This window comes from Archocentrus centrarchus, chromosome 7 (genome assembly GCF_007364275.1).
Source record: "Archocentrus centrarchus isolate MPI-CPG fArcCen1 chromosome 7, fArcCen1, whole genome shotgun sequence".
In the NCBI taxonomy this organism is placed as follows: domain Eukaryota; kingdom Metazoa; phylum Chordata; class Actinopteri; order Cichliformes; family Cichlidae; genus Archocentrus; species Archocentrus centrarchus.
Genome location: NC_044352.1, coordinates 21,952,812 through 21,980,435, shown reverse-complemented (window position 1 = coordinate 21,980,435; position 27,624 = coordinate 21,952,812). Strand labels below are relative to the sequence as shown.

The window sequence follows — 27,624 nt, the reverse complement described above, 5'->3', positions numbered from 1 at the left end:
ACAGAGGGGTCTTTTGTTCATTCACACTCTAGCTCGCTCAACCACCACTGCTTTCTCCCTTCTTTATTTCTTGATCCAGGTTAAAAGAAGAAGCAAATTTTAATGTTGTGTTTGCAAACACCAACTGACAAAACCAGTAAAGTATGCCTTTGAAAATGTGGGCTTATGACCAGTAACCTGAGGAAGTCTAATCATTTAGTAACCAAACTGATAAATGTGGCCCACCGCCTCGTGCAATTGCATTAGGAGTGTCTGGGACTCACCTCCGGGTCTGTAAACAACATCGTCTTCTGTAATGAAGGATGTGATTTCGCCGTTCTCTGTGCGCTCGTAGCGTGACTTCTTCTTAGGCATCTTCTTTTTGCCCTTCTTGCCGGCCTCCTCGGCCGTGCCGCTGCCTCCGCCGGTGCTGCCATTGTCGTTGTCCTCGTCCTCGCTGTGCTCGCTCTCTGCATAGTTCTTGGCCCCGCCTTCCAGCGTACAGCTACGCCGGGGCCGAGAGCTTTCGCTTTCACGGTCACCCCGATCCCCATCCTGCCGGCGGGACTTACCGGCCTCTCTTTTGTCCCGATCCCTGTCTCTGTCCCTGTCCCGCTCTTTCTCCCTTTCCTTCTCTTTATCGGCCGTCATGATCCGCCACGTGCCTTCCTCAGTCCTCTCACGGCTGGGCCTCCGTGAAAGGTAGACTGTGAGCCTGGGCTTCAGTCTTCTGAATTTACCAGTCAAATCCAGGGAAAATTTGGCCACTCCAACAACCCCAGTGTTTCAGAAAAGCTGTGAAAAAAAGAAGAAGGGCAATTAGCCTGTGATAATAAGCATCGCTTTTACAATATAGAAGCAACATTCTCCAAGTAAAAGGGTTGTTCTGTACTGGAAGACACCTTTTGTGGGTGAGAAGCACAACATTAGTTCTTGGAGATTAGGCTGCTGTGTCGACTCTTCTCAACATCACAGTAATTGCTGGCATTCTCCTCCACAACCAAGTATGCTCCGGAGAGCACAGAGGAGCTTTATAAAAGAACAAAACCTAACATATTTCCACACTTTCAGAAAGGTGCTAAAACAGATTTATTGAAGGGTAAAAGAGAACAACAGGAAGACAAGTGCTGCAGCTACAGTATTTGTAACACAATGAGCTAAAGGGAAGTCATAACTGAATAAGGTAGTAAAGAAAAGGCTGCCAGCCAACAGAATTCATCTGAGATTTTTTTTTTTCTTTTGGCAGAAGTCGCTGTTTGTAGTTTATAAGGCCATGGGAAAGCTGCGGCATAAAGCTCAATGACAGAGTTAACAGGCTAGCTTCTCTGCAGACCATTTCTGTTGACACCAGGCTCAATTCTGCTCATCTGTGAGTGTGTCTCTGCTTTACTGGACTCCTCCCTCACCCCAGCCCTCTGCCCTGGCTGACAGTCACCGCTGCGTTAATATGAAGTGACAGCTCTGGAGGGAAGAATACAGCAATCCACTGGGTAAGGAAAGGAAGAGGAAGGAGGCAGAGTCAGTCATTCGCCATGCCTGGTCCACTGCCACTTGCAGCTATCTTCGTCCAGCTACCGCTTTCCCCGTGTCATAATAAAAATCCTCCATAAACAGTGAAGTGGGCAAAGCTGAAGCAGCATGCTGTCTGCACAGCCTCTGCACACAGCACCTACAAAGGAAGCTACGCATTTACAGCCAGTGTTTGCACCCCCTCCACCCCCACCGCAACAAATTAACTAGAAATAGTTATTACAGCCCCCAGAGGGATCAGACCAGGCAATCAGCACCCGCTCTACCATGGTCATGATGGCCGAATGGAAGAGGAAGAGTGAAAAATGAGGTATGGATAGAGACTGAGGCAGGTAAAGCAAAACAGGCTTTGAGTTAAAATTTATACGGCACATCTTGCAAGTGGACGAGCGCTTATTGAGAGAGCCAGAAAGAGCGTGAGGTGACGGATAGAAGCAAAGTAAAAGGTGGAATAAAGGCTTTTCGCACACACGCACACAGACACACACACACACGAACACAATGAAGCACGTTTGACAACGGCACTCCTCAGCAGCGGGTGCTGTCATCTCGTGAGCAGACACCAACTGACAGGGCAGCTGCTCTTGTCGTCGGCTTCAACACAAACACCGGGCCTGATTAAACTGCAGCCTCGTCACAGCCCCATTAATCACCTAATGATGAGTTACCACAGCGACCACTGAGCTGCCGGCACACACATTAGCACCCGCAGAAGACATGAAGGCTCTGAAGAGTTCCAACGAGCATGTGCGTGCAAGGACACATAACTATCAAGGAAACATACCCGAGATGGTGTGCCAAAATACAGAACACACACACACACACACACACACACACACACACACACATCCCTTTTCTCCTGTGTCTATATCCAGCAGCATGTCTTGGAGGTGTGAGGTACACGAAAACATTAATGAAGGTAGCATTTGATAGCACAGCTCTAATCCTGAGGGCTGCCAGAATCGGCGTATGAGCTAAGAACCTCTTCTCTCCTCTAATCAGTAGCATAAGCCTCTTCCACTGAAACCAGCAAGGACTGTTGCAAATGGAGGACTGACCTGTTCTCCTTTGAAGTCAGAGGCAGTTATAAGCCTGTGTTAGTACCTTTACCATGTAGGTGCTATTAGTTTACATCTGGACACACTCTCCAGAACGGCCTCAGATTCTTTATATCCAATTACCTCGCTTATGTTAACATAATTATACTAATTAACTCTCAAAGGGGGAAAAAAAAAAAAAAAAAAAAAAAAAAATATATATATATATATATATATATATATATATGTATATATACACACATACACACACACACACACACACACACACACACAGACACACACTGACATGTTTAATTGTGTTGAAATATACCATGTTAACAACATGTTCAATTGTCTGTGGTCATTTTGTTCCTCACCGATTGCTTAGTTTGATGCAGATAATTGAAGTTGAATAAATTGAGTGAGTAAAAAGCAGTTAGTCAGCTCGAAGCAGTAACGCGATGACAATGAGAAGTCATAATGTATTGATGACTGAGAGGGAAAAGAATGGAAAAGTGAGACGGAGAGAGAAAGTGAGGGAGGTGGCTCTACACCCACTACCAGAGAAACAGAGTGCTTAGCAGAAAGCAGTAAGCATTGCTGACTGCCCGGCCGATGAATAACGCTGTGAGGGGGCAGGTGAGGCTTGGAGCTATTACACATCAATCACTGGGCCAGGACCCTTTGAAAGATACCAGCTGTCTTAATGGAAAAGAGAAGGAGGGGGCAGTGGCTGGGTTTGTGAGGGGTGGGTTCCCAGCTAACGGCACCTAATCCACCATTTACATTACTGCAATGGAGTCGAGGGCTAGCAGCCAGAGGCATCACACTCAAATACATTTCTCTTTTCCGTGCCTGTTTAAATGAGACCTCTGGCCTGAAAAACCACACAGTTTGTGGCTCGATTAACACATCATCCCCACAATGGCCACACAGCAGGTTTCTGTTACTAAACGCAGCTTTTTTTCCCCCCAGTTCTTGGTCTCCTTGAACAGACTTTTAAAAAGCCATGTTTTATTCATTCCCAACACACCCACATTACCCAAATCCATGCTCATCACTGTAGTTTTAATCAGAACCTGTCTAAGGGGGGAAAAAAACATCCAAATTAGCATGCTCTGCTCGAGTTTCTATAGCGTGATACAGCTGTAGGGTTTCTTTTTTTTTTTAATCCCACTAAATTTTAGTAATTGATTATCTTGGATTAGAAATTTGCAATATAAAGTATATAGAGAAGAGAGAATTTTCTCCATTTAAATTGAAATAGAATCTAACAACAATATAACCACCACAGAGATGGAGTCTGTTTTGGGAGAGAGACTGAAAAGTCATTCATGACATATTCAATTGGAGAATTATGAAGTAGCAAAATGTGATTGGCAAGGATTAAGGGGCGGCTTTGCGAAGGGATTGAATGAAATACTTGCATGAATACAGATTAGAGGAGAACAATGTTAGCATGAATATACACAGGGTTATCAACAATGAGGGTAACTCAAATTGATCCAAATAAAGCAGCCAGATCCTGAATAGTGCAGGGATCCTAGCTGTGGTGATGTTGGGCTGCAGCAGGTTTTCATCAGCTCCAATCCATTACTGAGTGCGATCTAATCTAAACTGCCATCCAAGCCCCCTAGAAACAACATCACAATGAAAGGCTCAGCTGGAGGCGAGGGGCAGGCCACTTCATAAGGGATTCACTGTGGTCTCTGCACCCTGCCTGCTTTGTCTTACCTGGTGCAATCATGGCTTGCTATATTCTCTGAGGTCCTCTCTGTTTTAGTTCACATTGGCAGGGCAAAGACACTTGTCTGCTCTACTTGTTTTTCAATTCACTGATGAGTAACCACATCTTTTTTTTCTCCCCTCTGCTAAAGCTGTGCTCACAAAGCCTCTATTTTTAGACGGCATCCGGGGTTAGTTTAGTAGGTAAAAGCCATGCTCAAAAAAACAAAAAAACAAAAAAAAAACACACACACACACAGAGACAGACAGCTTGGGGCTTTCCAACATCAACATTTAAACCTGCCTGGAGACGCTCTCGAAAAGCAAAGCACTGCTGCACAAGAAATGATTCTCGTGCACAATGACAATGTGTTCAATAAACTCTGAATGCCTAAAAAAAAATTAAACAAGACAATTTTCGAAATCTCCCTGGGGTAACAATAGCATTCAATACCAAAATACCAATAAAGCATATTTTCTGTCCAACAACTCAAAGATACTTTCAACCACAGGCATAAGAATCATTCTGTGTGCTCCACAGGGTCTAAGCCTCTACTCCATCTCTAAAAGAAGGCTAAATCCCCCTCTAGTCCCTGTTTGTGAGCTCTCCGTGAGGGCTCCAAATAGCTCAGAGGGGGCCACACCACAATCCGAGATGTCCATTATCTGCAGGGTCTGTGTGCGGGGCTTCATTTTGCAGCCTTATACAAGCTACTTGAAGACCTAGTACCTCTCAGTCAGAAGCGTTTTTCTGGCTGGAGCCGAGTGCTTCATGAGGCATCATGCTTTGACACAGCTCCTGAGGGAAATGCCAAGGTTGTCCGGTGTAACCCTTCCCATTTCTTTTAAATGAAGCACTCTTGAGAAATGTAATCGTGAGCAGGACTGCAAAGGACTCTCCCAATGTGTCAGTGATAACAGAAGGAGGGGAATGTGAGCTATGTGGCAGCAGAAAGCGCTCGGGTGAATGTGACTACCAATTGAGTTTCTCTTGACTGGAGTGAGCAGCTTTCTTACAGTGGGAATAAAATGCCAGATTCAAAATCATTTCTGCTGTCCTTTACCTCCAGTGAAGGACTGACAGATCAAAAACCTTTTGGTGAATTGTGCTGTTATAAGAGAAATTATACCTAAAAGTATAGTTGGGGTTAGGAGAGGTATAAATACACACTGGGGACATATTTATATGTTTCTTCAAATATTATCTCTGTAAAACAGGACAGAACCCTAGCGGGGGGGGGGGGGGGGGGGGGGGGGGGGGGGGGGGCAAAAACCCAAACAGCGATTTTGTGAACTGCTAAAAGGACTCAAGATTTTAATATTTGTGCACTCAATCACGTAGCGCTGCCTCTGATATTCAGCAATCAAATATCCCCACTCTTCCCCCAAAATCTGCCTATCAGCTTAACGATCCTATCCATCAGTTCAACTCCAACTGGTAGTCTAAATGAGCGTGAGAGAGGAGGAAATGTATTCATACGGCTGCCCTACACCCTCCAGCTACTCTAATCATTATGCCACACAGAGTGACGTGCCAACACTGAAGAAAAACTAACATAAATAGATAAGAGTGACAGATAAGACAGCTCTGAGGTTTCAAACTGACAGCACAGGCCAACGGGGGGAGGGGGGGGGAGACACTGAAGGATGTCTTAAAAAAACAGCTTCGCAAAACAAAGCCATTAGGTCAGTACACAAAACCATTTTTCCGCCTAAATTATTTAGCTGTGTGGCGGCAAACTGTTCTATCCTGGAGCAGATGGTTGGGGGGGTGGAGGGCAATCCTTTCTTTCGATGTCTTATAATGATCCGAGCCAAAAAGAAAAACACCTCCACCTCAACATACCACAGGATGGTATTACCTCTAATTAGGAAGGGCTATTATTTTATACGCAAACACCTCTTCTCTAAGCACCAACTGCCGCCGCTACACCAACACTTGACTGATTGCCATTGCAAACCAAATAAAACACAGCATTCATCTCTTAAAAATAGCATTCGCTTTTGTTTGTATCCTACATGCTAATTTGAGCTTCCTCGGAGCCAGAGTTATAACTCATACAGCGAGTCGATGTATAAGCGCCGCAAATGCATGCTTGTCAGGAAGGCTTCCCAGGTTAGAGATGTGTTTGTTTAAGAAAAAGGTTTAGAAATCAGTCGATGGGGTGAAGTGACTGGGGGAGTACAATATTCAGTGTAGCGTTCATCCTTGTCATCCGCCATCTCAGTCATGCAGGCCAGTGATCCCAGGCAGAAGGGAAAGCAGCCTCTGCAATGTGGATGAGAATAATATGAATGATGAATCTGTGAAGCCTCCGTGGAGCTAACCACACTTTTAAAATTAAAGCCACAGATGGGGCTGTGTTGTTAACATTGCCTTATTTTGAATGAGACTCCCTCAGTGGTTAGGAGTGACGAAAACACTGCTGGAACAAGTAGGTCCTGAGCTCAGAGCTCTCATATCCTCCGAGGACAACTCATAAAACATGCAGTGGCTGGGACTAAGCCTCTTGCAGTAGTGGCATTTTAGTGCACCCTGCCACGCACAGGTAGCCTACAAATACACACAATTTTAAAGAGTCTGAAGGAGTCGGACCTGCATGTTTTACTACTTGGAACACAAGCAAATACTTAGGTCTTCGCCTAAATTAAGGCATCAGCTACAGAAGGCAACTATTTTCCAAGAATATTAACAGCAGGGGCCTAGAACAATGGGCCTCTGGGAAAATTTAAGAATAGAAGCTAGGCATTAGTCGGCATACAGTAGTGATCCAGAGATTAACTCTGCTTGTTCATGTGTGAAATGGGGACTTGATCCCCAACTGATAGTGTGCTATGCCTCCAGCAAACCCAAGCTGAATATTTTTCAGCTTTCCCCAATACATAACAACTGCAATATATAGGATTACGCATGGCATCCTCCACAGTGCAACAACAATGACACATTAAAAATACCAGCCAACACACTTCTTAGCCTAACTGTGGTCCTGCTGTATTTTTTAATTTTTTTTTATTAACCAAAAGGTGAACAGAGTTGGCTGTGTGTGTGTGAGTTGATGCGAATAATCCTCAGATATTCCTGGAATGTTAATGTTAGGCTTTGGCCATGGCAGCCTCACAGACTTCTCCTCTCGTCACCGGGCCACTGATGACATTAAAAACACTACCTGACTATGCCAACAGCATAAAATTTAAGAACGGCTTGCCTTCTTAATATTCAGTAAAATAATACCAGGGAAGAAATATAGTGCTGGAGTAAGTACACTGCACTAAATTACCCCAATGTTATGAGACGCAGTTGTTATCTAATCCCATGCTTGCATTCTGTTTAAGCACACCATATGCTGTGCTCATGCATAGGAAATCGGTCTTAAATGCATCTGCTACTGCCGTTGCTTAGTGAAAATCTAGGAGGGCAGGTTTGTGCAGCTACACGCTTGTTAAAATAGCTTCCCACTGCATCTGCAAGCTTATAAAAAGCCACTGAGAGCATTTTCACTACAGTACTGCATTCATCTGTGTGTATACACACGTGTCAATCTGAAATGTGTAGGCCATTGACACACACCATGTAGATATATAAACAAGAATTGCTGCTGCTGCTGCTGCTGAGCAACTGTATTTGCAGGTCGGGTCAGACTATATGCTCAGCCAGTAAATGGCTGGAGTGTAATGTGCCTTGACCTTCTATCTTTCTTTCAGCAGCTCCTTACATATATTGCTGTCTCTCCTCATATATCACTCGGGCAAATGGCGTCCTTCACCCTGCTCCCTGCTGTCCCCTCCTTAAAAGGCTGAGGGGACATCTTTGCCTGCTGTACTCAACTGACAGCCCTGGCAGCTTCTTCACCAAGCACAAGGGGAGGGGGAATAAGGCCCGTCGAGGGGAAATGCTGCAACGAATAATTATGTTTCATAACGTGCTCCCTCCCTCCTTTGTTAGCATCAAACAATAATTAATGGTGAACAGGGGGTGGGAGGGGAGGGCAGGGGGTGGGGGCAAGGAAGAGTCTGCGTTTCACTTTCCACAACAAGAGGGTCAATATGCCCTTCAACCCTTTCTCTGTGCTCACTGTCAACACAGGAGACACCTCATCCCCCTAAAAACATGCTCTTAGCTTATTTATGATGCCAGTTGCTCTGCTGGAGAAAAGGCAGAATTCCTGCTATACTCAGCGAAACCGGCCGGATCGCTTTACGCAGCAGTTCACTGCTTCCATCTCTACACTTCTTCTCAGCAAGCCAACCCAACAATTCAATAATGAATATGAAATGCTTCCTGATTGATGTCTATGGGACTTGGAGCAGCTGAAAATATGGGGATATCGGACATGGGCTTGACTTGATTACGTTTTTGTTTTATGTCAAAAAAAAAAAAAAAAATCTCTGATCAGCAGTGGCAAAGCCAGTCCTGATCGAATTAGCTTTGCACTAAGAGCTCCATTGATCTTGGCGCTCATCTGTGCAGATGAGGCCCGGAAAGGCAGCTGGTAATCCAATAGCAGCAATGGGAAGTGCTTCAAGGACTCTGCTGTGTTTACCCACCTATTTCCTACGCAGAGAGGCTAGATGTTAGTGCACGCCACTCACTGGGCTGATTGGAAGCCTCGGGGCCTTGGGAACGCCAGTGAAATGAATAAGAGCCGCAGTGTGACCAAAAGCAAGGTACTTGGAAGCTCAAAGTAATTGCTTTCACCACAGCTATCACGTAATGAGTAAACAGGATGAATCAAGCAGAGCGTAGGTCAGTGTTTAAATGAGCTGTGCAGTAACATTCAAGTCCTAATAGAGGCTTCACTTCATAATCCTGGCCAAAAACTCTAAAGCCAAGACTGATATCAATTTAAAGGTTCTTTTCACTAGAGATTTAAAGTGTACAGTCAGGAGGATCGATGCCGGGAAATCTGTCTTTACACTGCGATAGCTTCATTGCAGTCAGCACAGATGCAAACCTTTGCAATCAATTTTGCATGACGTGAATGACATCGAACAAGAGCCCACAGGGCAGAGATCATGTGAAATGAAACAGAGCAAATCTAAGGCAGTAAAGGGCAAAACATACAGCTGTTTCTCTTTTGGAAGTAGTTCAAGTGTAGTGCACCTGGACAGCACTGCTGTTGTACATTAATGACTACAGTGCTGCTGCTACAACAATGCCATTTCTCACGCACATGTACACACACATACATACAGACACACACATGATCCATCAAGGATTCATGAGTGAATGCTCAATTACAGGCCAAGTGCATTTCTCTCCTTCATATCACTGCAGCAAGGAAAGAGTGAGAACTCTTGATCAACCCACAGGCACACCACAAACACACACTACTCTCATACCACACTAATAACCTTGGGCTGTCTACCAATGGCATGACTTTATGGAACAGTAGGGGCTCTAAATAGAAGCTCAATTTCTCACCAGCAGTCTGTAACAGCTCTATTTCAGCCACCCTGTCATTAAATATTTATCTTAGCAGAGTGGCAGATACCAAGGTGATATAACCATTTAAAAATCCAAATCTGGGCCTTTTTTTTCCTGCCCCTAGCACTTTCGCTCACTCCTCCTCTGCCACAACATAGACCTATTTTTAAAGGGATTATCTACAAGTGTTCCTTTAATCAGTGCATGGCAGAATTGTAGAAATCGCTCAACAACAGTCCCAGAGGAATACCTTTCTCTGAAGCCCTATCAGGAAGAGGATCTCCTTCACCGACAGCAGGCTGAGTGAGTGGGAGTGAGTGTGTGTGCATGTGTGTGTGTGTGTGTGATTGAGGATGCAAAGATGTGCTGCTACCTTGCTATGATGTCCTCTCCAACAATCTCAGAACAAAGGCCTCCATTTTGAAGTGGAGTTATGATGGCACGGGGCTCTTAAGGTCCTCTGTTGCTGTGTGTCCTATTGCTTTCTATCCTCTTTGTTAGCCTGCTGTTTGTTATACTTGCGAGATAAGCCACTGTTGTGGGTGGCTGGGCATACTACAGCAACCGGTGCAGGGCCTGAGTGCCAAAGCCGACAGTCTGTGGGAGGGATTGTGGGCGTTATGGATCACTGGGAGACAGATGTCCAGTCTTGCCCCTGTGCTGACTCAAACACTAACCCCAAAAGCTGTATGTTTGCAAACTGGACTGCTTCCTGATGGGTCTTAAGTTCAACATTATCAGACTTTAACGAGGCAGTATTCCTCTTTTGCAGGCGGAGCTCTTTTGCTATTTGTAAACATGCACTCAAGAGATAACCGTAGGAGAGCCAAATCAGCAATATTAACAATAAAAAAAAAATCTTTTTTGTATTATTACATCAATGCATCTATAATTTATTTCCCTTTACAAGATAACAGCAGCTAATCATTCAGTACACCCACACGCATAAACCAACAAGCTTGTTAAATTTACTTTATTTCCAAGTAACTGCAAAGTGGGATGACCCATGGGTTTTTTCCCCCCGCCCCCCCCCCCCCCCCCCCCCCCACCCCCACCAGTTTGACTTTAACTTTTAACAGCAACCACAATGAGCACATATCCAATTGAGCCACCTGCATAAATGCACAATACAAACACCTGTTAGTCTCCAATAGCCTGCAGTTGCCCATTAATACTGCACCATCCCAATGGGTGTGCTGGGTAAGTTCCAGGTCTGGAGAAGAAGAGCTTAATAGCATTATGTGTGCTCTGTCATAATGAGCTATTTGTCCATTAGCTCTTTATGTTAGATCAGCGAAGCTGTGACACCACGAGTGCAGCGGGCTGCTGGGTAATTTTATTCAAGACAAAAGTACTGAAAATCGGTTCCAATTTAAATTTCAGAAATTTAAACATTTTAATTAGAAAATGGAACTGACTGCACTGACATGCTACTTCAAACTATGGATGACATTTAAAGTAGCCTTACATGGAAATATTTAAAATTAAGTAGTACAATAAAAAGAAAATCCTGCTTTTTCAACATGTTTTGGCTGCAGTGGTATATTCAGCTATTCATTTGTTGGGTTTGTATTCAGTTAGCAGTTTTGGCATTTGGATATTCTTGGCTTTTTGTTTTTAGATGCAGACATGTATACCAGCTTATGTGCCTGACGTCTGGCCTGACAAAACACTAATAGACTTCTCTCTCTGTGATCATTTTACACATAAATGTACCTAAAAAAAATCATAGCACAGCCACTATCCTCAACATGCATGTGCATGTTATGGACAATGACAAAGTTTTTGAATCCCAAAAACATGGGTGTTCAGTACAGATTTAGTGGAAGTCTACACAGCTGCAGTCTGATAAACATTACAAGCTGTCTTGTGCTGGAAAACAAGCACCCTGATTTTGTGAGCAAAAATGACAGCAGGTGTGAGCATACGAAGAAATGTGAGCTTGGATAAAAGAATAAGCATTAAATGAATACAGCGAACGCCTCTGGAGAACAGATAACTGGCAGGGCACTGGCAAGACAAGTATCATTGTCTCCCACAAACGCAATGAGATTCTCTGCTGCACTAAAAGTGTCATGCTCCAATAAGCAGAATCAAACCCTTTGAGCATCTGCTGTCTCTAACTCGGCCTCTCTTTGTTTTATCGTGCGCTGTCGCAGTTTATGATTTCCTCAAGATCACATTTTCCACATACGATTTACATGTCTGAAATACTCAGTCGAGCAGATGCAGGTTTGTGAAACCACCATTACTGCCAAGCTGAAGCCAACAAGCGTTTGAGTAGAGCTTAGAAATGTCATTTTAAAAGCTAGGCTGATCAAGAGAAAACAGACAAGGTATCAGCATATTGCCTTTCAGTTTCGTCTTGTTTACATATCTGGATAGTGCAGTCATCCCTTCCAGAGAGAATCATGGCCAGCAAAAACAATTACACTACCCCCGCCCAAGCACAAGCCTCTCACTGTGGCTGCCTTGACTCAGCCTGACAATCATGCCCATTAGATCTTTCTGTGAGTTAATGCTAGTTAACTTAAATCACTGACAGACATCAAGCACAGTCATTAGCCTGTCTTTTTAGCATTATAAAAAAAAGAATGATTTGCCAGTTCAGAGAGATCATCTCCTTACACGCAGCCTGGGGCAACCCTTACTGTCTAGCTCATTATTTTTGTAGGAACAAGGCCACTGATGAATCCTGTTGGATTAAATGTAAGGTGCTCTTGTTATGACCTGGCTTAGACACACACACACAACAGACGCCTGCATTAAGCTGGCTCCTCTTACAGACAAAAGAAAATGAAGTTACTCGCCAACGCTGTGAATATACAGATAATTCTCCTTCGGCTGAGCTGCGAAATCAAAGTGGGATTTCTGGAGTACATCACTCCCACACAGCTGCACATTCTGCTCGGAGAAAAGCTGTCAAATGTTGGCTTTTTTGTGGATATTAGCTGAGCTGACAAGTGCCAATGATACACTTTGAGTGATAAAGACATTCATTCCTGCTCAGAGTTTTTCCAGATGCGATAGCCTGCAATGCTCCAGCGCTTCATTACAGGACAGGAAAAAAAAACAAAAGTCTGTTGCTGTGTTTTCCCATTTAGGTTGCCACGGTGACAAATGAAAAGCAGAATCACCAGCACAACTAATCAAATGAGTGAGTGACAACAAGTCAATATTTTCTCATTGTGTGGACAAGCAATATATCTGCACAGTAACAGCCTGTGCTTCGAGGCTTAGGCAATGCTATACTCGGAGCATTATGGGGATAATGTGCCAATAATCTGGGTAAGACCAGCGCCAATAAAAAGGCACGGTATCAGAAGAGAACCTCTACAGAGTATGGACTGAATTACCAATTCAACAAACACAGTCTAGACTCATACTTAAAAACAAGAACAGACTGTCATGTAATGGCTACAAGCCAACAAAGACAAAGACGTAATTGGACATTGATCTGTGGAGGTTTAAGAATTAACAAAACATCCTCGGAGCAGTCGTGAACATTATGAACAGCATGTAAACACACTTTACTCGGACGTGAGAGAAAATAAGGAAAAACTAACATCTACAAGATTTGCTTAGTATGTGCTCAGAGAATTTAGATCATATACATTTTATGTAAACTCCTCAGAGCTCTCTTGTCATTGTTAAAAGACATCTTTTTTTTTTTTTTAAAAGCGCACGCACACACACACACACACACATGAAATTAGCCTTGCTTTTGATTGCATCCTGTAAAAAAAGACAAACAAACAACACTCAATATAAAATGGAGTAAACATCATCTCTACAAGCTTGGTTAAACACGAGCAAGATCAATGGGTAAATTTATCAGCAAATATTACCATTCGCTGCCTGGCAAGTAATCATTAAGGAATGGCACAGATGCATTATTCATTGGCTAATGTATAATTCAGACTTAACAGCAGATTTATGCATAAATAAAGCCGTGATACATTTAAACACATTTAATGTTTACTTGCTAAAATAGGATATGAATGCACAGCATGAACATGTCCCCACTGGTGTCATTTGATTAGCTGCTACTAATCCAGAGGATGCAGGGACATCAGGTGGCATAGCACATGGATTTTATGAATACATGCTACTAATGCAAAACATCTCATCTAGAAGAAGAAAAAAAAAGTAGCTATCAGGATGCAGGTGCTTAAAACAATGCCACACAGTGTTATGATTTGAAGTATATAAAAAAGGTGGGACTGGTCAATAAAACCCAGCCGTGCCCTAATTTTGTATTCTGATATGCGAAGATTTATGAGCTGTCGCTTTATCTCCTTCAGACATCAGCAGTGATTAAAGCTCATATCAAGATGCAGGGATGTTCTTGTTGAAGTGTCAAAGCTGGTGTCAGAGGGACAGTCAACAGGGAGGACGAGGAAACAGAGAGGACACACAGGCTCCATCTGACGGTGTTCAGAGCAGGCAGCCCTGTGGGGACCGCTATTCCACTTTATGGCCATGCACTGAATTAACAAGGCCAGATGTCCCCCCACTTAACATGTGCGAAAAGTGCCCTCTGATGGGCTCAGCTGCTTTAAGGATATACAGACATAGAAGGTTTTGGGGGGTGGGGGTGGGGGGGGGGGGGGGGGGGTAGGGCCTATTTTTTCAATTATGCCAATTTCTCACTCATTGCCGGCTCCTGAGGTTTTTGTTAATTAAAGATATCGACTTTTCCTCTGTGCACACAACAAATTAAAAGGAATTTCCATGAACAATCAAAGCACCTCTGCAGTCCTTATTTGCTCTCCATTTCAGTAGTCACCCACCAGAGGGTACTGCCTCCTTAGCAGTTCTACCACTGTTTCATGTGCACTGTGTCAATCTGTGGCTAATGTATTCTAATGAGTCACCGGTACACCACTATCTGCAAGGACAACAGGTCACAAAGTGGTGAGCGAGCTCGATCCATTTAGAAATGAAACCTGTCTAAAAACTCCACAAGTCCTGGAGAGATTTATCATCGCTCCTCAAACCCTCCAGTCTGCTTCAGTGGAGTGGGGGGTGGTGGAATGGTAGGGAAAAAGCCATGACTTTCATTGATTTTCCACCTGGCTTTTCTTTAACAAGGCTGCGCTTGCTGTACTGTATTGTTGAGGTCAAAAGTGGGAGAGAGTAACTGCAAGTAATGCCTTTAATGTGGCTGAGATATACACCGTTAAGCCACATTCAGAAAAAGCCGGAGATGTAATTTGCCTATGGTTAAGTGATCAGCATCTCACAACAGTTTGTTTTTCAAGGAGTCAAAGGCCACATGTGTTTTCATTCATGTAACCTATTATAATAACAACTGGATCGTTTTCTTTGTAATTACAATGGAATACAGTTGAGTCATTCAGACTATTACCCGAATGGAAAACATATCAGGACCCCAGCAGACTTTCTCATTAGAGAGAAAAATGATAGGCCCCCCAAACACTGCATCAATTACAACTCGCCTTTCTCTAATTCTTTATGCATTACATCACAATGCTAAAAAACAACATACAGACAGGCTCAAAGTGTGTGGGTGTGTGTGTGTGTGTTTTTCTAGCAGCCAGGAACTGCCATCATCCTGACACTGAGGGAAAAAAGGGGGCAGAGACACAGCGTGGTGCAATCCCACTGAGGGCCATCATGCGAGCAGATTAAATAACGTTTTCCAATGCCCTGTCAACATTCAGCCGCCTCTGAGCAGCCAGACAGCCGTTACAGCCTCACTCTATGAAGCATCTCCCTCTCTGCATGGTCAGAAACAGCCTCTTTGATCTGGATATCGCCCCTCAGATTCCTCAGAGGTGCCACTCATACACGCGCCCGTATGCGAGCTGAATGTTTACTAGCTCTCTGTACCTTGTCAGCAGTGAGACTTGTGTTTGTGAAGTGCGGTGGGGGGGGAGCAGCGGTGACTCACGCCGCTACTATGCTTCCCCTGGTTTACATGAATCAAACAACACAGTCTGCGGACTCAGATCAAATTGCACATCAGATTTCATTTCCTATAAACACTGGTATAAACCACTGCAAATAGAGATGATTGAAATGATACCGACAGCAGTAAGGCAGTGTGTACATAATTAAGATTTAGGCTGCTATACTCTCATCTGATAACAGCCCGAGTGCTGCGAAATGCTCAGCGTTCTCTTTCCATACAAATCCCACACTGCAGAACAACTCGGGCTCCTGTGTACAACTCCATTAAGAGGGCTGACCACTTCCTCTTTCACTCAGTCCACAAGTAGTGAAACTAAATGGATATCCTAACCTCTGGGGAAGTGAAGAGGATGCTGTTTTAAAATGTGTTCACAAAGGCAGGCTATGCAAGTTTTCCCACATGAGAGAGCAGGCTGAGACAGTGATTGCACAGTATATAGACATACATATATATGTTAGAAATGGGCCCATTAGTTTTATCCCAAAGGATAAAACCCAACCCTGCTGAAATAATAAATATATCTATGGTGGACAGCTTAATGAATGGCATTAGTCTACGTTTCTTAAAAAAAAAAAAAAAAAAAAAGCTGAAAACCTGCCTTAAGCTTGTATTTCTAGCAGTGAAATCGACTCAGAATCATCAGCAGTGGCAGTAGGTCTCGTCATCAGTAGAATCAATTAATCAAAATCACAAATCAACCCAAACACTGGCAGCCGAGACTGGCAGCTGAGATTTGCGAGTTACTGGCACACTAGCAACAACACAAATTGTTAAATTTTTAACTACAACTGCACCTTGTGACTGATACAATGTCCCCATAGTCATGCTCACATGATTTTTTTAAGCACCTGTGCCATACATTAACCACCAATGCAATGTCGTCCCACTCAAGTGGATTAATCACATCTGAATCATTAAGGTAGAGGTCACCTCCCAGCTAGCAAGGAGACAGGAAAAAAAAAAAGGCACAGGAAGCTGGCTATGGTAGAAATTAACCCCTCACAATTAGTGATGCAACATCTGAGTTTATGTGGTAGTTCAGTGAAAAAATGCAGCAGGAGGATTCCAGGAAGGGACTGTTTTTACACAGCACAGATTGAAGCCAATCACCGCTCCACCCCCATGATTTGAATCTCTGTTTGTGCTTATGTGGCCACGTACCCAGTGGATTCAGCCTCTGACACCCAGATTTACTACGACCAATTTACAGTGGTTTAGGTAAACAGTGCCCCCCCCAGATATAACTTGAAAATACTGGATAAGCTGCCTTTCAGACAAATAACTGTAGTCTGCATTCAAATCCTAAGCTGCCACCTCCTAAACATGCACACACACACACACACACACACACACACACACACACACACCACACACACACACACACCACACACACACCACCACCAGCCCAGCCCCCCCCTGCTTTTTTCAACCCAGAACCCCCCTCCCCATAGTGAGAGCTGCATGTGCTTGGGCCAGAGTTCACAGCCTCTGGGGTGCTGAAGGGGGGAAATCAAGTTAATTTGGTGGTCCGTCAATAGTTTGCAACTGGTTCAGCCGGTCTCACAGACAGTAAACTCCCCCACCTTTCAAACACACACACACAAAAACTGCTCTCCATTATTACAACTCGATTACCAATTTATGACATGACAAAGAGTGAAAATCCAACAGTCGAGCCTTTATGTTACACTAGGGAAAATCCCACTAGTCAAAATGTATGTACCACCAACTCACTGAGACTCATTTCAACATTTCTCTTGTAGAAATGCAAGTTTCTCTCTCTCTCTCCTTTTTTTTTTTTTTGGTTCCTCAAAGTTAATTGATTGCTAAAACGCACAAGCACGAGGAACTTCCATATGTGTGATGTTTCTTTCCCTGGCAGCAAAAACTGCAATGCAAGCCCAGTTCTGTTTACTTACATTTCTCACACTTTTAAAACCATTAATGCTGAAACACTGTTACAGGCTCATAGGGTCACGGAGGTTGCGTGAAGGGGGTCTGCTACAGTCCGCAGAGAGACAAGTTCTACAACAATGCAGCCAACTTTGCAGCTCCCCCAGAGCACTCAAAAACATTTGACTCCGGGTCACACACACTTCCTCCTCTGGGTATAAACAAAATAAGGGCATTTTAAACTCAAACTATGTGTGTCACCCAGCTTTAGTCCTCGATACTGCCCAAATTCAGTTTCTTTATTATCCACACAAAACACACACACGGCTCCCCGTCTGTACCCCCACCACACCACCCTCTTCCTCCTCCAACCACAACTATCCACAATCTTTTTTTGTATTCAGCTACTCACCCGCCAGTCTGCTGATTCTTGGGAGTCCCACAGACTGCTGCAAACAAGTTCAAAACGCGATCCTTGTCCAAGATGACCCACCGAACTTAAAAAGGCAAGCCAGCTGGACCTAATCCAAGACCCGGGACCAAAACGAGGCGAACACGGACACTTTTTTTTTTTTTTATCCCCCCGCTGAAGAAGAAGAAAACGCCACCCGCACGGAGGGACTCAGGCGAGCACTTGCTTCAACAAAAGACGGTTTCACTTTACTGATAGGCTGTTCACGTCCGGAATTAGCCGATCAAAAGGCACTACAGCGTTAGCAAGTCCCCCCTCGAAACTGCTCCTATTCCCTTTGGCTGTGTTGTTGTTGCTGTCGATGACAGTGTCCACAAGCAAAGTAACATAGCGCTTGTTTCGAGGGGTAGGAAACCAGTGAGTTCGCCGTTAACAGGCTCCGCTTCCTTTTTCCACACACACACAGACACACACGCGCGCTCTATCGCTCTCTCTCTTTCACACACACACACCACGCGCACGCTCTCTGTCCTCTCTCTCCTCCTCCTGTGCACACACTCCACGCTCCCTCCGTGTCTGTAAACCCCCCCACTCTTCCTCCCCTCCTCCTCCCCCTCTTCAGCTGTTCAACAGACGCATCCACATGGCTGACCTAGTCTTTCTTTATCCAGACACTAGTGAAGGAGAATTACGCCGACCACACTCAAAAAAAAAAAATCCGAGCGAAACAAAACATGGACTGGATTCAAATTATCGTCGGGGACAAAGGGGTGGTGGTGGTGGTTGGGGCTGGTTGGTTGGGGACGACACATTGGGACCGTTGATTGATGGCAGCGCCGTGGGGAAACGCTGCGTGCGTGCGTGCGTGTGTTTGGGTGTGTGCGTGCTTGCACCAGGAACCGACGCGCACGGCGGCCAAAGTGGCCCCGACCGACCATCATCGAGCGATCAATGACAACGCTTATGGGAATGTGACTAAAACACTAAAGCGAGACAATGAAAGCCAGTTGTAGCACTGCCTTTGTAAATAACTGCTTAATAGCCCACATTTTCTGTGCCACGCGGCAGTGACACGTTTTAATGGTGGCATAAATATATAAATAACTACATATAACGCCATTCTTACACGCAGGTCGCTGATTTTCTATCTGATAACATTAGTACGTGCACCTCCTGGAAATATACACAAGAGAAATGTGAGTGGATGGTGCTCAGGCTTGTGGCGCTCATTTGCATTTCTGGATAATGAATTAATTAGTCACCCCACCCATTAAAAAGGCAGAAACAAGCAGGGATGATAATGTGACTAGTCCTTAGCAGTATTTGGGGAAGCAGATTTTTTTTTTAATGGTATAAGCCCTGTACATTACATCAAATGTGATCCTGGGTATTTTTCCAAGGTTTCTGTAATCATTTTGTTGTATTTCATGCTAGAAAATACAACCCCCCCCCCCCCCCCCCCACCACCACCACCACACACACACACACACCTTTATCTAAATGCTACCATTGAGAGAAAAATAGGAGGCACCCCCACACACCTCAGCAGAGCAGGAACACAAGGGTGGACTGCATTAAGTTATAAATGAAAAGGATAATTTTCCTTTCACCCAGAGAGCAGCTTGACACATTTTCATTGTCTTAAACAAGATATTGGATCACTGTAAAAATCCAATTAACTAAAGCAAATAGTGCATTGGGCTCTTTTTTTTTTGCACAAAAGGCAAACATGGGCAGCAGGAGAGGCAGGCAGCAGAGGATCGATAGAAATTGAGTTGAGGGGTGGTGTGCAGGGGCCCTTCATTGTGCTACAAACCACACTGGTCGTCTTCGTTTCAATGGCGGCGGGGGGTGGTGGCGATCTGCTGTGCAACAGAGTGCTGGTAAAACCTTTTCCAGCTCCTGAGGCAACTGTCCTGAGATGTCGACCCCCCCCATCCACCCCCCTCCAGCTACACATAGAAACCCAACACCACTGCAGCCACAGCTCCTCCCTTATCACAGTATGTATACATTTCACAGGGTCAATGTTTATGATATTTACACACAGACTCTGCCTCCTTTCCTGAGACACACAAACATTCAAAGGGTCCAAGATGGATAAGGAGGTGGAAACGCATGTCTCCCTCAGTTTCTATCACACAATCAAAGCGTAAAAGGAATACAAAGATTTTTCAGTCTAGTGAGTCAAAATGCCACCATTTCCAGCACAGCGCGAGGCTTAAGTTGGCCCAAGACAGCAGTGAAGGGTGAGTGCAGCGAATCCACTCTGAAGGCAGTGCGAAGCAAAGCTGGATTGGCTGGCCGGGCAGGCTCCCCTCCCCGACAGATGAGATCCCATTATCAGGCGGACGAGAACTCCACCTCCAGGATTTCACAGCTCCTCTGTTTATCACATGGCTCTGTCAAGTTGGGCACCATTAACCGATAATGAAAGGAGACAACCGTGCAGTTACAAGCAAAGCACTCCACATTCTACAGGCCTAAGCATGTATCTGGGAAGCTGTCTGTGTCTATTCAATTCTGTTCAGCATTCAAACGGCCCATCACAATACCTTTTCCCCGAGCGCCCCTCTCTACAGCTATAGTGCCTTCGATCCCGACAGAACAGAATCTGGTTCCTTGGTCTCTGTTTTTGAATTCCGAGGCAATGAAATTTAACAGAGCCACATGAAAGAGAAAAATGGCACTTTCCTCTAACACTCCTTTCCTAAAGAGTATTAGAGGAGAACAATTCCTGTAGAAGTTAACAAAACCAGAAGAGGTGGAAGAGGACAAAAAAAAAACCCCAAACAAACAGCACATTAAAGCAAACACAAGCTATCATTTAGAAATACGTTTTCCCTCATCCACATCAAACACAATTAGTACAAGTGTTACTGAACAAAAAGACTGCCACTGAATCAAAGACCCACATGCCCCCTCGCCTCCCCCTCCCTGGTCTGTCTACTCCATTTATGGTTTATAGGATTCTGTAGCCACTTACCCTCATTAAAAATGAATACTTAACAAAAGCTGTGGCTGACACAAACTGTTTGCTTTAGCCTGATTTCTCCACGCTGCAGAAAAAAAACAAGCCACTCAGAGGCAGCAAACGGAGAGCAGGGGAGATAGAGACAGACAGAAAAGGGGGAGAAAAAGTGCTCAGCAACACAAATAAGTCAGCCAGTAGCTGAAACAACAGAAAAAAAAGTGACATGGATGACTGAGCCAAGCCTGTGAGAGACTTGGCAAGCCTCAGAGGCCTTGGCCTCTTAAGCACTCATATCTAGTAACTTCATTTAATACATTCACCAGGGATGAGCAGACAAGTTGAAGGAAAAAAAAAAAAAAAAAAAAACGGATTGAGAGAAGAAAACAGACTCATACACCAGGAAGAGGGTTAGGCTGGGTGGTGGTGCTGGTGGCGGCGGTGGGGGTGTACTTCAGAGGCTCGACTTTAACACATGACTAAATCTCTACTGTGTAACAAGCTAACTTCCCCCGCTGCCAACACATAATAAAAGGAGGCAAAACGGATGTGCTAGATTGATCTTTGAGACTATTTTACCATTCTTAGGCAGGTATTATCTAAAGGAGCCTTTCTTCTTGTATTAGATATTCGAACAGCGCTCTTCCAGATGGGGCTTTAAAGCAGTGACTGTCTCCACCACACGTACTATATCCATAAAGAACAAAGACTCTGTGTGACTGCTGCTTGAAGTTACTGTTCCTCATACTGAGGCGAGTGCTGAAAGCCCCTCCCCTTTCTGAGCTGGCAGGCAAGCCAAAAGAAAGCTGACTTCAAATCATTCATTGCCCCTTTTAGCCTTCATAGATTCAGAGGAGAACACTTTACAAGTTGGGGGAATCCAAAGGGAAAACAGGGTCTTGCTCGACTAATTAAAACACAGGCGTTGCCTGGAGCGGATTGGGGGGGGTGCAATAAAACAATCCTTTTCAATCTCCCAACAAAGTAACGCAAGCAAATTACTCAACTAAATATGGTTAAATAAACAGTTGTGAATAGCAAAATTCAAGGTTTTCAGAGGCGGTTGCTTTAGCTGAAAGGAATAACACTCGACAGAGGACATCAACATTAGCTAAAAAGAAAAAAGTCAATGGAGGTTACACATTTCTCTATTTCTCCTTATCAAGGTGACAATACTTAGTGGAAAATCAAGCTGTCTTTTGGTTTCAGTCCAAACAGGCAGCTAGTAATTAAGCTGCTACCTAGTAAGCTTTATTTGCCATCATTAACACAGTTGTAAAATGTGAGAGAAGCCAAGGAAAGGTATTTCACTTTAGGCAATCAGAGCAAGGTCTAGCCTTGCATAGCTATCTTGTTTACATAGCTATTCACAGTCACATTTGGCAGCCTCGCAACACTCTGAAAACCAAGACACTTGTAGGCTACATATGTCTAATCTCTTTGCCAAGCTACACAAGCTACTCAAGAGAGTGAAACTTGCTTGCAGCAGCCATTTGGTTAAAGTATTGCATATTTAAAAAATGAATGTAAGTAAACCTTACTCCAGATGGGGGTAGCTGCCACCTGGCAGATAAATTGATTAAATGGTGGTGGGAGAAAGCACAGCATTTTTCTTTGTAAAATACAGCACTAACTGATTGCTCATTTGCAGACTTTGATAAATGTGTGAGTAGAAAACAAACAGCTTTTAATAGAAGCGCACACTGTCTGAATTCACACAGAGAGCGCTCTACAGTTTCCATTAGATCACAGCTTGCTGAAACGAAGAGAAAAAGAAAAAAAGGCCAAGGTAAAAGTAAATCGGGGTGTGAAATGCTTATAAAAACAGAAAACAATCAATCAAAACTTTATATGGCTGTAAACTCTAAATACAGAGCGAGTGAACCCAGTCACAAGCAAATGCACATGTGTAATACCTCAGATGCTATTTCACCAAGTCCCTGATTTTCCACAGACATTCTTCAAGCTCTCACATGGACTGTCTGTGTCTGATTCTCCAGGCAAAAACAGGGCCTCATTCATCTGAATAAAAGAGCAGTTCAGCCTGCCGTGGCTGCACTGAGAACAGGCTCTGAGGAATGAGACTGTAGTTCCAAGAGGGCCACAGAGGGACAGGGTGCAGACAGGCTGTGGTGCAAAAGAGGAAGTTTACATTTCAGGCAAATCCTTTTGTGTACAAAGACACGGCAAGATAAACAAACAGTACATGTGTCTGCTGCTCAGCTCTGTGCTCAGCTTGGAAGAACTGTTCCTGGGCGAAGCTGCGATTAAGCGTGATTGGCAGTTATCAAAGCAAATGAGGTCCACGGTTGGGAAAGCAAGAAATTTGGGGGGTGGCAGTTAGGGGGTGGGGGGAGGGGTTGTGATTACTGTGTGGTCTCAGGTAACCAGAGAATGCTCCATTTCACACAGAGCACATGGCAGTCTCACCTCCATACACTGCCACCCTGTGGACAATGAGAAGAGGTACAGCTTCATGCCGCTCCTGTGGAGGAGGTTGGGGTGGGGAAGCCGGTGCTCATAATGTGTAAAACCAAAAAATCTACTCCACACGCTAATTCGTGACATGTGCGTATGCTCAATATGGCACAATGGCCCTTAATGCTGTATTTTTCCCTCCAGTGCCAACGCTTATTCAGAAATCAATTATTCTCCTCTGGTCACACTCGGCTTCTCTCAGTGTGCAAGCTAATGATTCAGCCATCTAGTTTACACATACATAACAGTAACTAGAATAACCACATCCATTATAAGTCAGAGTAACAAGCATCTCAAGTCATTCGAGCTAATTTTTCACAGCTTGGCTTTTCCCACCTCACTTTCGCTTTTTTTTCTCCTTTTTTTTTTCATTTGGCATGAATAACAGCAGAGGGAAGTAATCTCAAAGGCAAATGTACGGTCAGCATGTCAGCACTGGGTGCGGTGAGAAAAAGATGTGTTATTCAAAGAGACAGCATGCAGTCAGGGTGTTGAGGCTGTGTTATGAGATTAGACTGTTTTTAGTGGGAGCGAATGGTTAAAATCAGTCTGTGTGCAGTCGGAGCAGACAGTTTGGAGATCAGTGCTGAGGTCAAGAGGAGCCACTTAGCTGTGCTTTGGCCTTCCAACCCCTACAGCGTTCAGAATCAACTGTTCCACTGAGGGAGTAGATAAAAAGCTTGGCAGCAGACTTGCAACAAGAGACAGCTATATTTACTAATGCATGCCAGATTTATTTACTTCTTTCTAAAAGCTACAAAATGGAAATTAATGGGAATCACTAGAAAGGTGTGAAGCTCACTCATTAGAAAGAATATATATTAGGACAGCCTCACTAGTGCAGCTCCCCAAGTTGTTAAATATTCTGTACTAACAAAGCAATAAGCAGCCCGGACTAAAAAAACTATACTTCCCTCTCAATCACAGCTAAACCATGAAGGTCATTTTGAATTTTGTTCCTCCAAAAAAAGCGTCCCTTTTGTGTTGAACATTATATTGCGCGTCATTTATGATTACTTGGCAAGCGCACGACCCGTCTTTATTGTTTGAACCAGCTGGGTATGGAGGTATGTTTCTCAATATGCTAATGCACAATTGCATCTGTGGATGTGCATTCTCCCCGTAATGCACAAAGCATATAACATACAAAAAAAGTGTGTGTGCGTGTGTGTGCGGTAGGAAGTGAGAAAGATACTAGCCCAGTGGGAGAGACTGAGGGAAGGAGAGACAGAGTAATGTTGATGTTCAATACTGAGCAGATTGGAAACCTAACATGTTAACTGGCTTTATAACGGGGAACAAACAGTGAGGAATAAACAGTGGAGGGTTTGCGCAGCATTAGCTCCACAAGTCAGCTTGTAGCAGAGGGATGGATGAAGGGAAATATAGATAGCTCGAGTGAGGGAAGCGAGGGAGTGCAAGCTGTAGCTCTCTCTGTTCCTGCACACATCAGCAGCAGGAGGGCAGGGATGCACGCAGGCCACAGCAAGCCAATTACCAAACTCATTAAGTAACCTGCTAGCTGGCTTTGAACTGCAGCTCCCTCCATATCACGACTGGACTCTCCACCGTTGTTGTGGACATTCAGATAGGTGCTGTTGTCATTCTCGCACCTCTTCTTTTTTTTTTTCTTTTTTTTGTTGTTGTTAAATAGCTGGAGAGTGGATCCGAAATAGCGAGACAGTAATTGCATTTTCACATGGAATTACAATGAAAGGAATCACAGATGAAACTGCAATAAAAAAAGAAAAGAAAGAAAGAAAGACTGGCAGCTTGAAGGTGTAAGTTTGGCAAAAAGCTGCTGCAAACAAAGAAGACCTGCTTATACAGGGGGGGGGGGGGGGGGGGGGGGGGGGGGGGGGGGCAAATAATGGATAAAGACATAAACACAAGCATTGATTGGCGTGAACTAGCAACTGAGGGATGAAGCGGCGCTGACAGGCTTGAACCAGTCTCTCCAGGAGCACTGCACGCAACAGTCAAGATGGCTGCAGCAGGGAGGAGGAGGAGGAGGAGGTCAGTGCATGAAGATGATGATGGAGAGGTATCAGGTTGAGAGCACAAAGGCCAGGGAGAGAACATGATCAAGGTCCAATGGGCGGGGCAGGAACCGAACTTTGGGGGGGGGGGGGGGGGGGGGGGGGCAGAAGAGTGGGTTAGAGCAGAGGGAATAAACACCGCGCTCACCAGTGCTACAGTGTCACAAAGCATTGTTGACTAACCTTGACTGCATTCACCTCCTAGCTCACTGCCACACTGCCTTTCAACAAGTATTGACACAACGACAGTCTGCAAGAGAAAAACTGGAGTGGGGGAGGTGGTGGTGGGGGGAGACAAACACACCACACAAGAGAGAACAGGGGAAAAGTATGAATGAGGTGAAAATGGAACAAACGAGGTGATAGCAGATTGGCAGAGGTGTATGTCTAGGTGAAGACGGCTGCTGTATTTGGCATCATGTTGAACATATGGCAAATGTAGCCAGCGAAAGCCATGAAGCTGTACAAAATAATACTAATTATTTTAAAACCAACAGTTACAGAGTGCTTCACAGCGCCATTCACATTTTCTACGTGGAGATTGTGAGCATTTGTTCTAAGCCAGTATTCATTTCCCTTTGCCCAACAAACCAGACTGGATGCACACAGATCTAGGCACTTATACACACACACACACACACAAAGACACATATGCGCGCACACTCACACACACACACACACACACACACACACACACACTCCCCCACCCCTGAACCTCCCCCATTATCCCATGAGCCCTCTCTACTCTGCCTCGCTCTACAAGAGCTTGGAAATAAAAACATCACAGCTCTGCCTCGCAGCACCTGTTCAATAACATTGACATTTCACATTCAGCATCCGCACACCGAGAGATTCCCTGCATTTACTCTCTTTAACACGCAGAGGCACAAAACACACACACACACACACACACGCACACACACACACACAACCCCGATTCATGTCAATGTATGCATTTTAATGCCGCAAAGGCTTTCAGGTGTGTACGCGGGTGCACGTCCATCCTGCGCATGTGCCTGCAGTCAAGGGGTAAAAATTCATTTTACAAGGTAAGATGCACGTCTTGATTTTCACAAATAATTTTTTTTTTTACAACAACTGACTAATTAAAAGATAGCGATTCTTTCTTTGTGCTTTACAGAAACTGTGTTCATCGTGTTTACGTGATATGACTCACTAGTTTCTCTATTTTTTTTAGCACAAATCGAGTACAAACCTATGAGTGATGAGGATAATTTTGTGACATTTGTCAGCGTTGTTTAGAATATCAGCGACAGCAATAAGATTATGAATAACTGATGCATATCTGTATTGTTCTCTGTGCTTTACTGTAGGGTGTGGCTGGTTTTCGTACCAATTACTTATTGACAGCAAAGTAAGAACAAAACAAGACAACACCCCCAGATGTTTACCCCATGTGCAAAATTATTCTGTTTGTTCTCTTTCTTTCCTTGCCTCTGATGTAACACTGCTCCTGAATTCAGCTTGCATGAAATGAAATGGTCTGTTTGATATTATTCACTGCACACCTGCTGTTATTTCTTTTAATTTCAAAAACCAAATTTCTATTCAGCCAATATCAGCACTGTTGAATGGTAAGCTGGGTATGCAGTTGTCTGATAATTTGGGTGGAGGGATTGTGTAGTAGTAAAATACACTCAATAACCACCCGGACCAGCATGCAATATTTATAGTGGCTCCATGATCAAACTTACCAAAGAAGATTTGGGGGTCAAAGATGTTTGTTTTAACCATTTGGTGTGATTTTCTTTTATGTAACATGTTGCTACAATGCCAGTCTTCATGCAATAGTTGCCACATGAGGAAAGACAAAATGTGCCTGGCTCAGTGGTGTCATCAGGTGCAGCCTAACCTGGGAGGCTGAGCAGGGGCATCTGTTTGACAGCATTAGAGAGCATCAGAGCCCCTGCCATACACAGATTAAATGGCAGTAAATCTGAGGATTAGATTCATGTATGAATAGCCCATATTGATTTTGCAAGTAACTCTGGGATTTTCACAGTGCAGACAATGTGGGCATCAAGCGCGCACACACTCACACACAGACTCATCTATATCCCAGGTTTTTAAAGCCCTATAAAATCAGTCTGTGACTAACCCATCCCCATTTTAATCTGCTCATATCTCCGCCTACAGGATGTATCCAAATAGCGCAAGGCATGCAACATCATCCCTT

The 27,624-nt window shown here is 44.2% G+C and overlaps 1 protein-coding gene across 4 annotated transcripts in view; it reads right to left on the bottom strand.

The window, feature by feature from the left end:
- rerea (arginine-glutamic acid dipeptide (RE) repeats a) overlaps window positions 1–27,624 on the bottom strand; it is a 127,264-nt gene that overhangs the window by 72,357 nt on the left and 27,283 nt on the right. For 2 of the 4 annotated variants that reach the window (XM_030732813.1, XM_030732816.1), the window contains exons 2-3: window positions 25,611–25,691; window positions 264–774 (exon numbers count right to left, since the gene is read on the bottom strand). In XM_030732813.1, the coding sequence (XP_030588673.1) occupies window positions 264–630 (367 nt within the window). In that variant the 5' untranslated portion in view covers window positions 631–774; window positions 25,611–25,691. Of the gene's footprint in view, window positions 1–263; window positions 775–17,939; window positions 18,288–25,610; window positions 25,692–27,624 lie in introns of those variants that run through there. The other 2 variants (XM_030732814.1, XM_030732815.1) reach the window with 2 other exon arrangements.